Source organism: Seriola dumerili, unplaced genomic scaffold (assembly GCF_002260705.1).
Source record: "Seriola dumerili isolate Sdu_G_001 unplaced genomic scaffold, Sdu_1.0 BDQW01000003.1, whole genome shotgun sequence".
NCBI lineage: Eukaryota > Metazoa > Chordata > Actinopteri > Carangiformes > Carangidae > Seriola > Seriola dumerili.
The window spans coordinates 7,711,986-7,725,768 of NW_019174258.1; the positions used below are offsets into that span (position 1 = coordinate 7,711,986).

At 40.7% G+C, this 13,783-nt stretch overlaps 1 protein-coding gene across 1 annotated transcript in view; it reads right to left on the reverse strand.

Annotated features, from left to right (window-relative positions):
- The window catches only part of cd276 (CD276 molecule), a 65,654-nt gene extending 52,071 nt beyond the window's left edge, over positions 1-13,583 (reverse strand). Inside the window, exons 1-2 of the mRNA XM_022742591.1 lie at positions 13,320-13,583; positions 6,827-6,922 (exon numbers count right to left, since the gene is read on the reverse strand). Of these exons, the coding sequence (XP_022598312.1) occupies positions 6,827-6,872 (46 nt within the window). The 5' untranslated portion in view covers positions 6,873-6,922; positions 13,320-13,583. The remainder of the gene's footprint in view (positions 1-6,826; positions 6,923-13,319) is intronic.
- Positions 13,584-13,783: the final 200 nt, after the last annotated feature.

Below are 13,783 nucleotides of genomic sequence, written 5' to 3' on the forward strand. Positions count from 1 at the left end.
AAAGCAGAATTTACAGACCACAAAGTAACAAACCAAATACTGCTGATGCTGCCACAATTTGCAACATTGTAAATAACACTATCAAAACCAAAGCCAAGTGTGGAATGTTGACTTTTCTTTCTTCCTGTCACTCACCCACTCACTCACAAATGTATACTGCATGCAAGCAAATGTGTGTCCCAGCAGCCCGCTCAGAAAGCTTCATCCTATTTACTAATTTTACACAGATTTTTTTCTTCTTCTTTTTTTTTTTTTTTAAAACATCCTAGCCTGCAGACCCAAAAAGTGAGTCAACAAATGGTATGGACATATAGGCATGTGCAAACACACACTGTTTCCGACAAACACAAAAGTGTACACAGAGTTAAACATGACCATTGAGAAGGGAATGGTCCTTGCTGCTGTCAGGTCAAAAGTGAAACACCTATCACATATTTTCATAATTTTTTTAGTGTGTACTATAATCACACTCTCACTCTCACAATCTCAATAGACACAGAGATCAACAACAGTTTAAATGTGATGAGCAAAGGAGCAGCTATTATCAATATAATTTATATATCTATCTCTACTATTTATCTATTTCTGGAATACAACTGGCTGTAGGACCGAGATGGAAATTGTGCAATTGGCAGGGTTTTGTCAAAAATATGACTGTAACATACTGAGGATACAGATGGACAACACACCCATTGGATAATGCTGCAAGAGTTTTTATGGTCACTTGTTGCTTTTTTTTCCCCCTCACTGTGAAAAAAAAATCCATTAACTGAAATTAAATCAAACTTTCTACTGACACATTTCGTTTCTACAAAGAAGAGAGGGGTTTGATACTCGAATTAAACCAATTTAATAGTGAGAGCTTGACAAAAAAAAGTGTGAAATAGCAAAGCTATGTCTTTCTCAGAGGCTGTAATCACTCTTTTGATCATCCTTAATTTATATCCATAGACACAAGCCCAGCCTGAGTCACAGCATGCTCCAGTGGTAGTGAGTTGTATCAAACTGTTGATCAGCGCAAAATTCACAGCTTATCCCGTCTGGGAAAAAAACTCCAAAACTAATCATGCTGATGCCAGAAACGATAAGTTCTGTATGAGTGCCAGTCTGTTTTTCAAAATGATGGTTATTTCATTACTCCTGACATTTATTGACTTAACAAGAAAGGAGGAACGGTTTTGCACAACATCTATTGTGTAGAAGCAGTAACAAGTGATGAGTAGACATGTATTACAATGGCTCACCACCTCTAAGTATTGGTATCAATAAGCAGTTTCAATGGTATTTGGTATCAATAAAATCCAAACAATATGCAGTCCCACACACATACTCACACTACCCAACACACACACACACACACACACACACACACACACACACACACACACAATTTCATACAGAAACAGACACCCAAAGGCCAGAGAACACATTGATATTCCACACCTGTATGACTGCTGACAGCTCCACAGCAACACTCTGTCTGAGGAATTGGACACGAGGTACGCTGACACTACAATGGAGATGCTGTTACAAAGCTGCTCTGGAGCAGATAGGTTCCCATCAGCATGACCAGCAACAGTCACACATACACAAACACACACATGTACACTGCGCAAACACACAGGTGTCCAGGGCCCCTGTATTGTCTCTGACCCACACAAACAAATACACACACACACACACCATGGCAAAACACACATCGCTGCTGAAGTTACTCACTTCTACAGCTATTTGCAAAGATTATTTTCACAATTCACTGACCTCAGTTTCAGTTCATATGTTCTGTCATTGGCCACTAGCACGCACGCACACATCTTAACACCCAATTCAATACCAAGGCCTTCCAGCTCATTAAACAACGCAACTTCACCCCAACTTGACTCAGTTCCATACCATTCAACCACGCAGAGATTAGCACCTCCCGGTCTTTCTTCATAAAAGGTGATAACGGCGACCGTTCAGTAACTGAGTAGAGTTGCTGTCACTACCGGTGGAGCTGTTCATTAAACACAGTAAATATACATGTTTAAAGGGTATGTCTGAGGCCCTGCTGCAAACATATGACACAGACAGAAACGTTAATATGATTTCATACATAAAGAAAATCAAGCACCAGCACTGGAGGACAAATTGCAGAGGCAATATTGACACAGCAAAGTAAACAGGTGCAATACCAACAGACCGCATTGACGGTAGGTTTTAGTTGAGCAAGAAGACAAGCAGAGGAGAAATATGCTTTTACAACACTGCCCCCCTCTGTTGATAAAGGTGACTGCAGCTCAACATATTTTTATTCTGGACAATTTTGCAGCACCTGAACATCAAAGGATTCTGCTCAAAGGATCTGTGAGCCCTTTCATACCGATTATTCTTATGATATAACCAATCCCTGTTAAAGTCTGAAGGGAAAGCTAGCTTTTGATTTCATGCTGTCAGGAGCAGATGCAGATGTCCATAATGCTCCCATTCGAAAAAAAGAAAAAAAAAAAAATTAGCATCTGGAAAACATTAAGAGAGCGATGGGAGTGTGTGCATAGTAAGCATGATTTGGTTGGAAATCGGCAATGTGAAAAGAGACTTTGTCTTGAGCAGCGGTTTTCAAATGGCCTCTCAGTGGAAGAGGCACAATATGGATGAGATTAAGTGTGACTTAAAGCCTTCTGCGGTGTAAAGGGGTCACTTTCAACATTAAGCTCTGAACATAATCTCTTCCTTTCCCATTTTTGTTCCAGGAACTCATCATGGAGTGTGAGTGTCCTCGCTCAGGGAGAGATACAGGTGATGGCAGATAGGGAAGACAAGGACTCTGACTTGCTTATTTTCAGCAATGTCATAAATCAAGATGAGACTCACTAGTATGCCATTTCCCTTTTTTTCTCCTTTCTTTTCTGCTCCCTATCTCTGCTCCCTCTGTCTTGCTCCCTTCAGAGATGTATGCCATCTCATATCCCGTCAATAACCTGTTAATGGGCTCCGGCAGTCAGATAATAGTGCTGGCTGAAGAACAGTGAGCAGATAAGGGCAAGCCTCTGGCTTACGAGTCTGAGAGACAGAGAGCTTTTGATGAGCGGGAGGCTGGGGATGGAAAAGAGAAGAGCGGCGAAGATGGACAAGAGAGCACCTCAGTGTAGCAGGGAGGGTCACGGGGTCAGATCTGATTTGAGTGCAGCTAATGGCAGGCTACACTAAGATCTACAGTACATACATTATGGCTATCATTACAGGGGAGCCAGAAACAGTTGATGAGGAGGACAAAGGGGGCACAGGGGGATTTTCGTGATGCCTCTGATGAGGCAGGTGTGTTACATCTGCTGCTTTATGAAATTAAATTTTCAGCTCTTTCACAGTCTCATATCATTTGCTGATTCAAAGTTTCAAACATCAAGACCACGCAAGGTTAAGCAGGGGTCAGTTTGTCACAAGCTGTGGCAAGCTCTCTACTTGTGTGGATGACAGAACCACCATGGCTGACATCACCCACACCACGTCACCGAGGCAACACCCTGGAGGTAGGGGTCTCCCTGTGTCAGCTGCTGGGTTGCTTCCTCAGCAACTCAGTAGCTGTGATGCTTTCCAAGCACAGATCAGCATCCGTTCAACCCATTCATCACAGCCCACTAGACACACAGCAGACCCACACATGGCTCCGGGCCCCACTCCCCCTCCAGAACTGCTATCTCGGCATATTACCCGTATCAATTTTTTAGCGATCCCACAAGGCAGCCTTTTTAGGACTTGTTGAAATAATTATGAGGTGCTTGTTGGGTAATGCACTCTGTTTCAATGAGCGCTCTGTGAGAAAAGAAGAGCTGGGAAACCGTGAGACAGAGGCAAACCAACAGAGACTGGTCATTATGTATGCATTGCGGCAAAACCAATCTTTGTTGAGCCTGTCCTCGATTGTTTTTAAAAGGATACTTCACTGGACGCAATCAAATTAGCAAGAACATCACTGATACGGGGTAATAACCCTAAATTGAATTTCTGCACAGGCTAAAGTGTCCCCTCACTGCAGAATCAATTGCTGTGAAGAGAAAAGGAGGACAGGAAGAGGGCATTCATAGTTAGCAGACCTTTAAAAAGTACACCAGAGATGCAGGCATGAGCAGGCTATTTTCACGCTCCGGGGCCCTGCCATAATGTGTGCCTGCCAACTACTAAGCTAGATGCAATCTATCCAATTATGCTAATTATTTTGAATTACCTTACAGCTCCCATCACTGACAGTGAAATCGGGTCAGCTTTCCATTTTTGTATTTGCATGAATACAATTCACTTTCATTGTTTGGGTGCTAAGAGCTGCACACGGCGAGCTCTGGCAGCCCAGTGGCTATGCTAACTGAACAGAGAGTTTGACAACAACAAGCAATTAGCTAGACAGCCTCCTGTTAGCTCTGCCACTGGCTGACACTGCTGTATGCTGTGCTGGAGTGAGCCAAGGATGTTACTGTACCGCTGTTGTGGCTCAGTCATTACTATATATACATTGATATTTTATGCATTTTGCTGACATTTATAACCACAGCAGTTTATAATGAGCATGATAGAAATAAACCTAAGCTATTATAACCAACCAGTAGGGTCGAGGGGCAAAGCCACAGTGGGTTGGAGTCGTAAATTTCCACACTTCTACTCAATAGTGTATCTAAGCACAAAAACGACATCCCCTTGTAGGCAAGTGTCTTCACGGCTACAGTGACACAACAGCTGTGCAGTGCTGGATGTGTAACATCAGGGAGAGGTTTCTCCGAGAATGATCCATCATCTGACTCCTGAGTCAGTTTACAGCTGGGAGCTACAGAGACAATGTTACTGCGACAGGATGACAGTGTTGTCATGTGCTGTCCTTGTGTTTTTCTTCCACAAATAGTGTTCTCACAATAGGAAGTGTTTTGGCAGAGACCACAAAGTGTAATCGTGTCTACTGATATAGACACTTGCTGGAGTTATCGAGCAATGACACGGCTGAATACAAGGAAGATTACAGCCAGTAATCCCAGCGAGGGACCTAGAGACCTAAGAGACCTTGGATCATATCAACCCAGACATGCACTCTCTCTCACACACACACACACACACACACACACACACACACACACACACACACACACACACACACACACCCACACACACACACACAGCTGCTCATACAGCTACACATGTCAGTAGTTTCTCTGATTGTGTGGCCAACAAAAGCAAAACATTGCTGTTTATAAATAAAATCAAGCTGACCTTTAATTACCTGTTACCCGGCTAATTACTACCGTCCTATTCTGATAAAGGAAAATAGAAACACTGTGCATTCATTTGTCAGCCTACAATAAAAAAAAAAAACACTGCACCCAATAAAATGAAAAGTTAAATAAGATTGAACTTGTGTTTTGTTGTGAGATGCACCTGAAACAATCTTTAAAGCTGGTGTCGCACGTGAAGTTACTAACATTGAATTACATTAAATAAACTCTGCAGAGCATGCAGTGTTTTTGTATCATCATGCAGTGTTACATGTGCAGACTACAGCATCAAACTAGACTCCAACTAATTCACTTAGTGCTCCAGTTAGCAGAGAGAAACTGAATCATTGTGTGAGCTACAATAGCCCATTACCCGTGAGTTAAAGAGCTCCATCAGTCCCCGACACCTCCTCCTCCTCCTCCCTCCCGGTGAGAGGAGCGAGTTCGGCAGTGGATGCCACACAGCCAGTAATGAGCAGGCCGCAGGCCCATTTGTGCTGGGAGAGAATAGGTCCCTAATGAACCACTGAAGACACTTAAGTCCACTGAGTCAAGATTGAAATGTGCCACTGATGGCCGATAGGAGGTCGTGTCAACTCAACCAGAGAGTAGAAAAGGCAAAAATAGCTCTTTTTAAATGATGGTGTTTTGGATGATAAAAGTTCTTTGAGAACTTTGTGGGTTTGCCAAAGTATGCTGAGCCCATGTTTTACCATTTTGCTTTTGGCATACAGAGGAAACCTTCCTCCTTCTTCAGGCTATACATTAATATAAAGGAATATCACCCACTGTGAGAGTTTAATTTACATTATGTGTCAGCCCCAAACCGACTGGGAAAAGGGTGGTATTAAAATATATGCACTGTTGATGTCTCTTTTGACATGCTCAATTCCCTTTTTTTATTTACCGCATCGTGAGATGTTATCAGAGCCAGCCCAGACTATTTGTTTCTTTTTTATGATGACGCAAGTTTTTCTTCGAGCACCATTTCTACTGAAGTAAAACTTTTGAGTGCATGACTTATGAATCCTCAATTGCAACATCAACCACAACTCTGCTTCCCAGTGTTATAAATATAAGAGGATGACTTCTTAAACACACTCCCTGAGTCACAGCAGAAAAACTGCACATCTAACACTTTTCACCGAGGGCCTCACCCTAGCCCCGAGCTCTCTACTCCTACTCCTCACCTGTCTGGAAAAGGTCAAAGCTATTCTGTTTTACAAGCTGAATTATGAGGGGAATCTAAAAAATACTCCCATATCATTGAGTTGTAATGCTGTAAAAACTTAAAGTTAAAGGAATAATTGTGAAAAATGTCTTTTTTCTCCCTCAGGCAGGATGTCTGTATAAATAAGAATATGTTCTTTGTCAACTCATCTAGATGGATGAGAGTTTAAACAGAGAGAGTTTATAACTTCTGGCACATTATTTTTGGGAGCAGCCTCATTTGAACTGTTGTTTTGCCCAGTGAAGCCTTTGAAGGGTGAACACTAATAGGCCCTGCAGGGTGTATTGTTTAACAGGCAGCGGTATTTCCCACCGCGGTGACTAGGATCTAATGGCAGGGCATGGGCAGAGGCGACACCCACCCATAGCTTGGACGGCTAGCATTGCGGACAGCAGGAGGGACAGCATGATGTTCCAGGGTGGATTCAAACCGCAGGTCAACTTCTTCAGACACAGCGCTGCAGGGGGAAAAAAACACAGACATCTGAGGATGGAGGTGGTAATAACAAAGGACACAACAGTATAGCAGAATAAAAAGATGTGTGGTGGATAAAAGGGTGATTAGGAAGTGACAGTAACAGGGAGGGGTGTCTTATATGTCTTTGTTTTAGCTCGCATGGTATGTCAGCTGGGTGGAGTCTGACACAATGAGACACTCCAACATATATCATGAATTATAGGCTATTTCATAGTCTAGAATTATTCCTAGGTGACGATTTCATCCTTTTCTCCGGCCTGCTCAAGGCTTTGTCTTTCAGAGGGAGTGGACCTTTGATGACAAATGGGGACTTCTAAAATTGAAAGGAAACAGCCAAGTCATTCTCTCTGCTTTCCAGAGGGAAAACACTACTCAAGGAGTGAGTCAAGACAGACAAAACCATCCCCTCCCTGTCTACTTCCACTCTGCCATGCATGAAATATTTATGAGATATTTATCTTAGAGAGATTAGTGGAGAACACTATTTGTATCTGTATTTGCTGAGAGAAAAACTTGAATTTGTATGTTGGTTAATACTGAAGCACACTTGTTTTTCTGCATTGATATGAAGTCATTGTTTTACAATCACTGATTATAAATAATTGGGTATATCAACAGTGTAAAAACACTTGGCTACTGAAAACCAACTCTCTTTGTGTACAGTGCTTTAAAATTTACTATGTCACAGGTCCTTGTTTGCTTGTTGCATTTCTACTGGGATGAATGCAAAGTTATTCGGTTTGCAGAACTAAACTGATAAAGAAACAAAACAAAATATATTCACTGTAATGGATTACCTAACTCTATCTATATCTATATCTAAGTTTTCTTCATAGGCTTCTGAATGCAAATAATATGGAACAAACTCAGAAACAACATTATTTAAAAAATAGAAATAAAATAATAAAAACTAATATCGTGATTTGGGGAAAGGGAACATCTCAAAGTTAGAGAGACATATTATACATAGGTGGATAAATAGAATGTACTGTGTGCAAGTGTGTGAGTCCAAAAAGAAAAATGAGGAAGACGAAAACAAAGAAAGGAAGAGAGTAGGAAGAGTTCTCCATTATAAAACAGACATAGCTTACTCAGCATTTTGAATAAGCAAATGGGGTAATTCTAATTAATGAAATTAATAACCCAAGAAAGATTCTACAGTGATTGAAGTCATTGGATATATTCGCCACATATCTTTATTCTGTGTTGTGTATCAGTATATAGCTATATGTTATGTTGCTGTTATATGTTTCAAACAGACATTTTTGCATGAGCAAATTCTTAAAAAAAAACAAAAAAGTTGACGTGATTATGTTTCTTAGCTCATAAAGGAACCGGGGCTTCTTCTGTGTTTCTTTATGCTCATTTCCTCATGGTGAGTTATCCAAGTCCTCCTTTCAGCCCCTGTTCTCTCTACTCTTCTTTTCCTGTAAAGGCAGGTTTCTGATAAAAGCTCTGATAAAAGCTGATAAAAGCTGCTATGTGTGGAATTTTTATGTGAATCGTATCATATTCTGCACAAGTTTTTGTTGAAGCAATGCTGGGTTGCTTTTCAGCTCATCCACATCAGTGTCCCCAGGTCAGATCAGGTGTGTGTGTCAGAGCAAGTCTTTTATACTTCCATTGGGAGTCACCAAACTTAGACATTTTCAAATCCATCACACAGGGGCCAACACCAACTAGTGCTGCTTATGGAACAGGACAATTAACAAGCAAAGGGAAACAGACTGTATTTTTAGGCTGACATTAAAAATCAACACCACACATCAGACACTGGAAGTAACAGCTACTTATACTGCTGGTTGGTATAAACTGGCACAGTGGCTGCACACAGATCCTCCAGGTGGCTGTTAAATATGGATGGAACCGGTGGAATACACGTTAGTTTTACAAAAACCTGGTATTTGTGATAGTCACTCAACCAGGTAATAAGATATTCAATAAATATGAAAATAAAATCCACTGTGTGAAAATGTTTTCTGTCCACACTAGTGTTTTTAGTGTGGTATCTTGAGGTGCTGATGTGAAGAAGTGATCACTGCCGACACGTCTTTACTTGTAATCCAAAAGAAGTTTATTTACAAGAAAGAAACAGTGTCTAAAAATGCCGAATCCTGGAACATCTCTGCCAATGTGAGATCTCTCCTCTACTGTCTTACAAACCCCTCTATGTCATGGTCTGATATGGCAGACACTTTTTGTTAGTTTTGTTTTGGACTTTCTCACTTCCTGTTTTATTTTGTAATTAGGTTCCTAGTGTGTGTCAGTGTTTTTGCTTCCTGTCTTGGTGCTGTGTCTGTGTGGTAATTGTCTGCCCCACCCTAATGTGTTTCACCTGTGTTCAATCACCCTTGCCTCCCTTGTCTATATAGTCTTTGTGCTTCCCTTTGTCATTATTCGGTTCGTCTGTTGTTTTTCTCTGTTGTCTTCATGTCTGTTCATGTCACGTTCACGTGTAATAAATAAACCTCTGCGATCTCCCAAGAATTGACTGCATTTGGGTCCAACTTACCTCAACATCCTGACACTCTATTTATCTGTCTCATCCCACCTTTGGGATGTGCCTTTCTTTTAATAGAAGGGCCTTCACACAAATGGTCGACCATATCTGGTCGATGACCTCTGGTCTCTAACTTCTTAACCTTTCAGTCCAAAAAAGGACCCACACATCCTGAGTGTCTTATATAGTAGGAAACAGAAAACCTGAGGAGTAATGCACATTCCTTAAACTTAACTTATAATGTATAGTTTCAAAGAACCCTTTGATAAAACCTTAGTTGACACCCTTCTTTAACTTATTAATAAAACTTACATAAAGGAAGAACCTACAACAATTTAGACTGTTGAAAGAGGAAGAAATGAAGTGGATAATACACTACATTAGAACTTTAAAAAAAAAAAAAAAACTCTAAATCCACAGTGATGCTTCAAAAACACAATTATTTCTCTTCTGCCCCCATTTTGCAAAGGCTAGTGTAGCTGAACGATCAGACAGTTGTGGTATGTCCGGTTAATCTGGTTGATTTTGGAAGCATAACTTTCCATTTTGACCTCTGTGAAACGTAAGTCCTCACACAGTACTTCTTCTTTTTAAATAGGGTTTGTCTCCATAAAGAAAGAGAAGATGGGGAAAAAATAACACACCGGACTGGCAATACTTACACACCGAGTGTGACGTGTGTGAGAGGTAACTCAGTTTTCTATGTCTGCACTGTAATATACAATCTTTCTTTTTTACATTCATTCCCTACTGAATCAGAGAGAAAAAAAGGAATTTTCAGTTTTCCACTTTTTATCACATGAGCTGTGGGGAGTTAACCAGGGTTTACAGTCAACACTGTGGATGCTTTGCAGCTTTGAACTTCAAGGTGTGGCTGAATGTTGGCTAACTCCCACCACTCCACAACACTGATGAAACCTTATGGCTGAGCAGATAAATGTCTGTACAAATCAACTGCAAGTTCAGCATAATGTGTTTTCTGACTTACATATAAATTAAGAGCAACCAGATCAGTTGTGGTGTTTTGGTACTATGAATCATTTCAATATTGCTGTCAGCTGTAGCTCCACCTCGTGACTTAACCAGAACGTTTTCCATGAGGCTCCATTTATGGCTTCAGCAGAGAGGATGTGGGCAGGAGTGCAGCTTCATCACAAAGTTTCCATAACAGCGCTCTGGACTTTTCAGAAGGCATTAGCCTGCCAGAGACCAGCTCAAGACGCTGGTAACACTATCTGAATCTTCCTCCATATTTACCCACAGAGGCAGAGAACATGCACAGACATTCAAAAAAGTGAATAAATACCCAATGGACACAAAACCAGACACATATCACAGCCATCCTCTCCTTAAATATATCTGTAAATTTTCCTAAGGATAGCATGAACCGAACTATGCCAACACACCAAACCACAGTCTGACTCTGTGTCTGTGTTGCTGTGTTGTCCAGACACCCAGAAGCCATCAAAGAGTTTTTTTTTATTGAATGACTCAAGTACTTTACCGACCAGGGTGCCAGGATGTACATGCTTTTTTCTTCCTTTCATTTTACGATCTAACTTTAACAATACAGTTCAATGGCAAAGATCAAAACAGGCTTACTGCGCTTGCAAGTCACAACCTGAAGAATATAATGGTACAATAAATTTTTAGTGTAGAAGGCTGTATTTAAAAAGAAAAGAAAAAAGCTATGATATCCATCACTACATTACACCAATGAATCAAAAGTATTGCCAGTTCTTTATTCACGTTTCAATCATGGAATTAATTAATAATGGTGCTCTCTAAAATGAAGACCATTAAAATGAAAAAGAAACAGTCACTGAAAGACTGTTTGACAGTCTGAATATCTTGAATTTCTTTCAGTGATTGGTTGTCAGCTTTTGAGCCTTAATCACCATTGTATTTCATTTTGACACTGCGCTAAGGATTATTAAGCTTTTTACTGAGGTCAAAGGAAAGAGAAGTGATTCTCGAGGTATCACAGACCATTAAGATTTACAATGTTGCTGTGGTCATTGCACCATTGTACTGTACAGTTGAGAAATCTGTGACAGTGGTTCTCTAGCAGTTTGTCTTTTTACTGCTCTTGAGTCCACTCCTTTCCTCTATGACAAGGCTGTTCTTAAACACAATTAATATAATGAATCTAACTGACCTTCTGGGCTCGGATGTCTCATTGACATATGGCTGGCATCATTGCCAAGCTTCTCAAACCACTGGGAACCATTCAGCCCTTAATGATAGGGACATTTCCAACCTGGATGGCACCAGTCCCATCAAAGGGTAAACTGGATCATGGGATGAAAGTGAGCCTTTCAAATCCATATGGCAGCAGTGGGTAAAATTTACCAAGCCCTCTTTCATGAGAGGAAATGTGCCCACACGTCATTTAGCACATTACTTAGTCAAACAGTACATTACTTTGTCAAACTGAGGAAAGAAGAGCTCTATAAACTTCAAGAACACTTTATGGCTGACAAGTTGTATGGAAGTATTACTTGCCAACTTTCATTAAAACTATGGAAACTTTAATTTACAGTTCACAAAGGCCTGCATACAGTAATCCAATAATAGGCAAGACAAGGCAGCACTAGGCTGTATATGTTTTATCCACCAGGTAATTAGCAGGTGAAGCAGTGACAACTGTAAGGCAGATGTGTCTTCTCAAGACCAGAAAAGTGTATAGGATCAGTTTGCACTGTGACAGATTTGCCAACATCCTCCTTATATTAAGCCACAGTAGCCACTTTAGTGTAACCTTTATCTTATGGCAACTTGACATACTCTACCTATCTGTGCAATAATACGAATATGAAATAATGGTACGAACCGTCTACTGTCACAAACTGCAATCACATCCCTGGCAAAAACTAAAGCTAAGCACCTCATACATTGTCAGATAACATTATTATCTCTCTGCTGTATCAGTGATCGTTTTCCATACAAGTTGTCAGAATAGTAAATGCTACATCCTCTTACATCCCACAGGATGCTGTACCTGCCAGCAGCTGCACTGTCATGTGATAAGGGCAGCATGAGCACAGGCTACATCCTCACTGCATTGTAAAGCACAGTAGCTCCTGTCCCAGTGGTTCTCAAACTTTTTTGCTTGCGACCTCTTAAAAAACTAAGGAATGTCTACTTGCAAACTCATCACTGGTTGCAGATGTCTTCTCACTGTGACCAGTTGGTTTATTTGAATAACAATTTTCAGAGGTAATATTTCCAGTAATTCATAACATAAAATAGATTAAAGTCTGAAGAAATAAGCATATATTGACCCCTGAGATTAATCCTGTGAACCCTTGTTGGGTCTTGCAGGCTGGGAACCACTGTGACTAAGAACATAAATGCATACAGGGCCGACTTTACTGCTACTTTGCTTTATGTGTATAATTTAATTCATACCATTGGGTGAGTATTTTTTTAAACGACTTTCTTATCATCTCAGTGGAAGACTGTGGATAAAGTGCGTCACTCGCCAATAAAGGTAATGTCCCCATTTTGAGTTATGGAAGTTACACTGTTACACTGATTAAATGCAGTGATGCAGTGTTCACTTTTTGTCAACTGGGGGCGCAGTCCATTTCATTCATAAATGTGACTAGCTCCATTTGTGAAACAGTATATTGTATAGCTTAGCTAGCATCTGTCTTGATTTAAAACTACAATATAACCTACCAGATAGCCTACGGCACCCAGCCAGTGAATAGAGCCAACTATATGTGGACCAGTAATCCTGCCCTGAGTTCATGGGGTTCTCCTCCCCAGCTGTTGCTCGTCTTTGAAAATAACCCAACTTTACAGATATATTTTCCGTTAGTCTACGTGTAATAACCTTTTATGCTTTCAAAAACAGTTTCTTTGGGCTTACCATGTTAGGACGGCGAAACTTTAAGAAAAAAACCACCAACCATCCAGCGGCGGTGACTCTTTTCTCTGCTCAGCACAGCCGATGTTATTTTCCAGAGTAGTTCATTCCTTTCTCAGTAAAACACAACAAAACTGCTGCCGACTCGATAACAGCTTGTTTTGACGGTGGATAAAAGTGCAGGGTATTTTTTCAGAGTGATTCATTGATTTGGGACGGTTCTCTTCACAGAAACCACTCCTTGCTGCTTTGTCCAGCAGTGATGTCATCCCGAGGGGGAAAAGAGTCTCCACAGTCCCGACCCCCGAGTTAACCGTTTGTTAACTCACCGGTTTCCACCTCGCTTTCTTACAATACACTATACTGTATGATAAATGCACGTTTGGAGTGATACTGCCTATATGAGGACACCCGAAATCACGGTTTTGTCTTTATATCCAAATGTTGTCTTTATTTATCATATGATC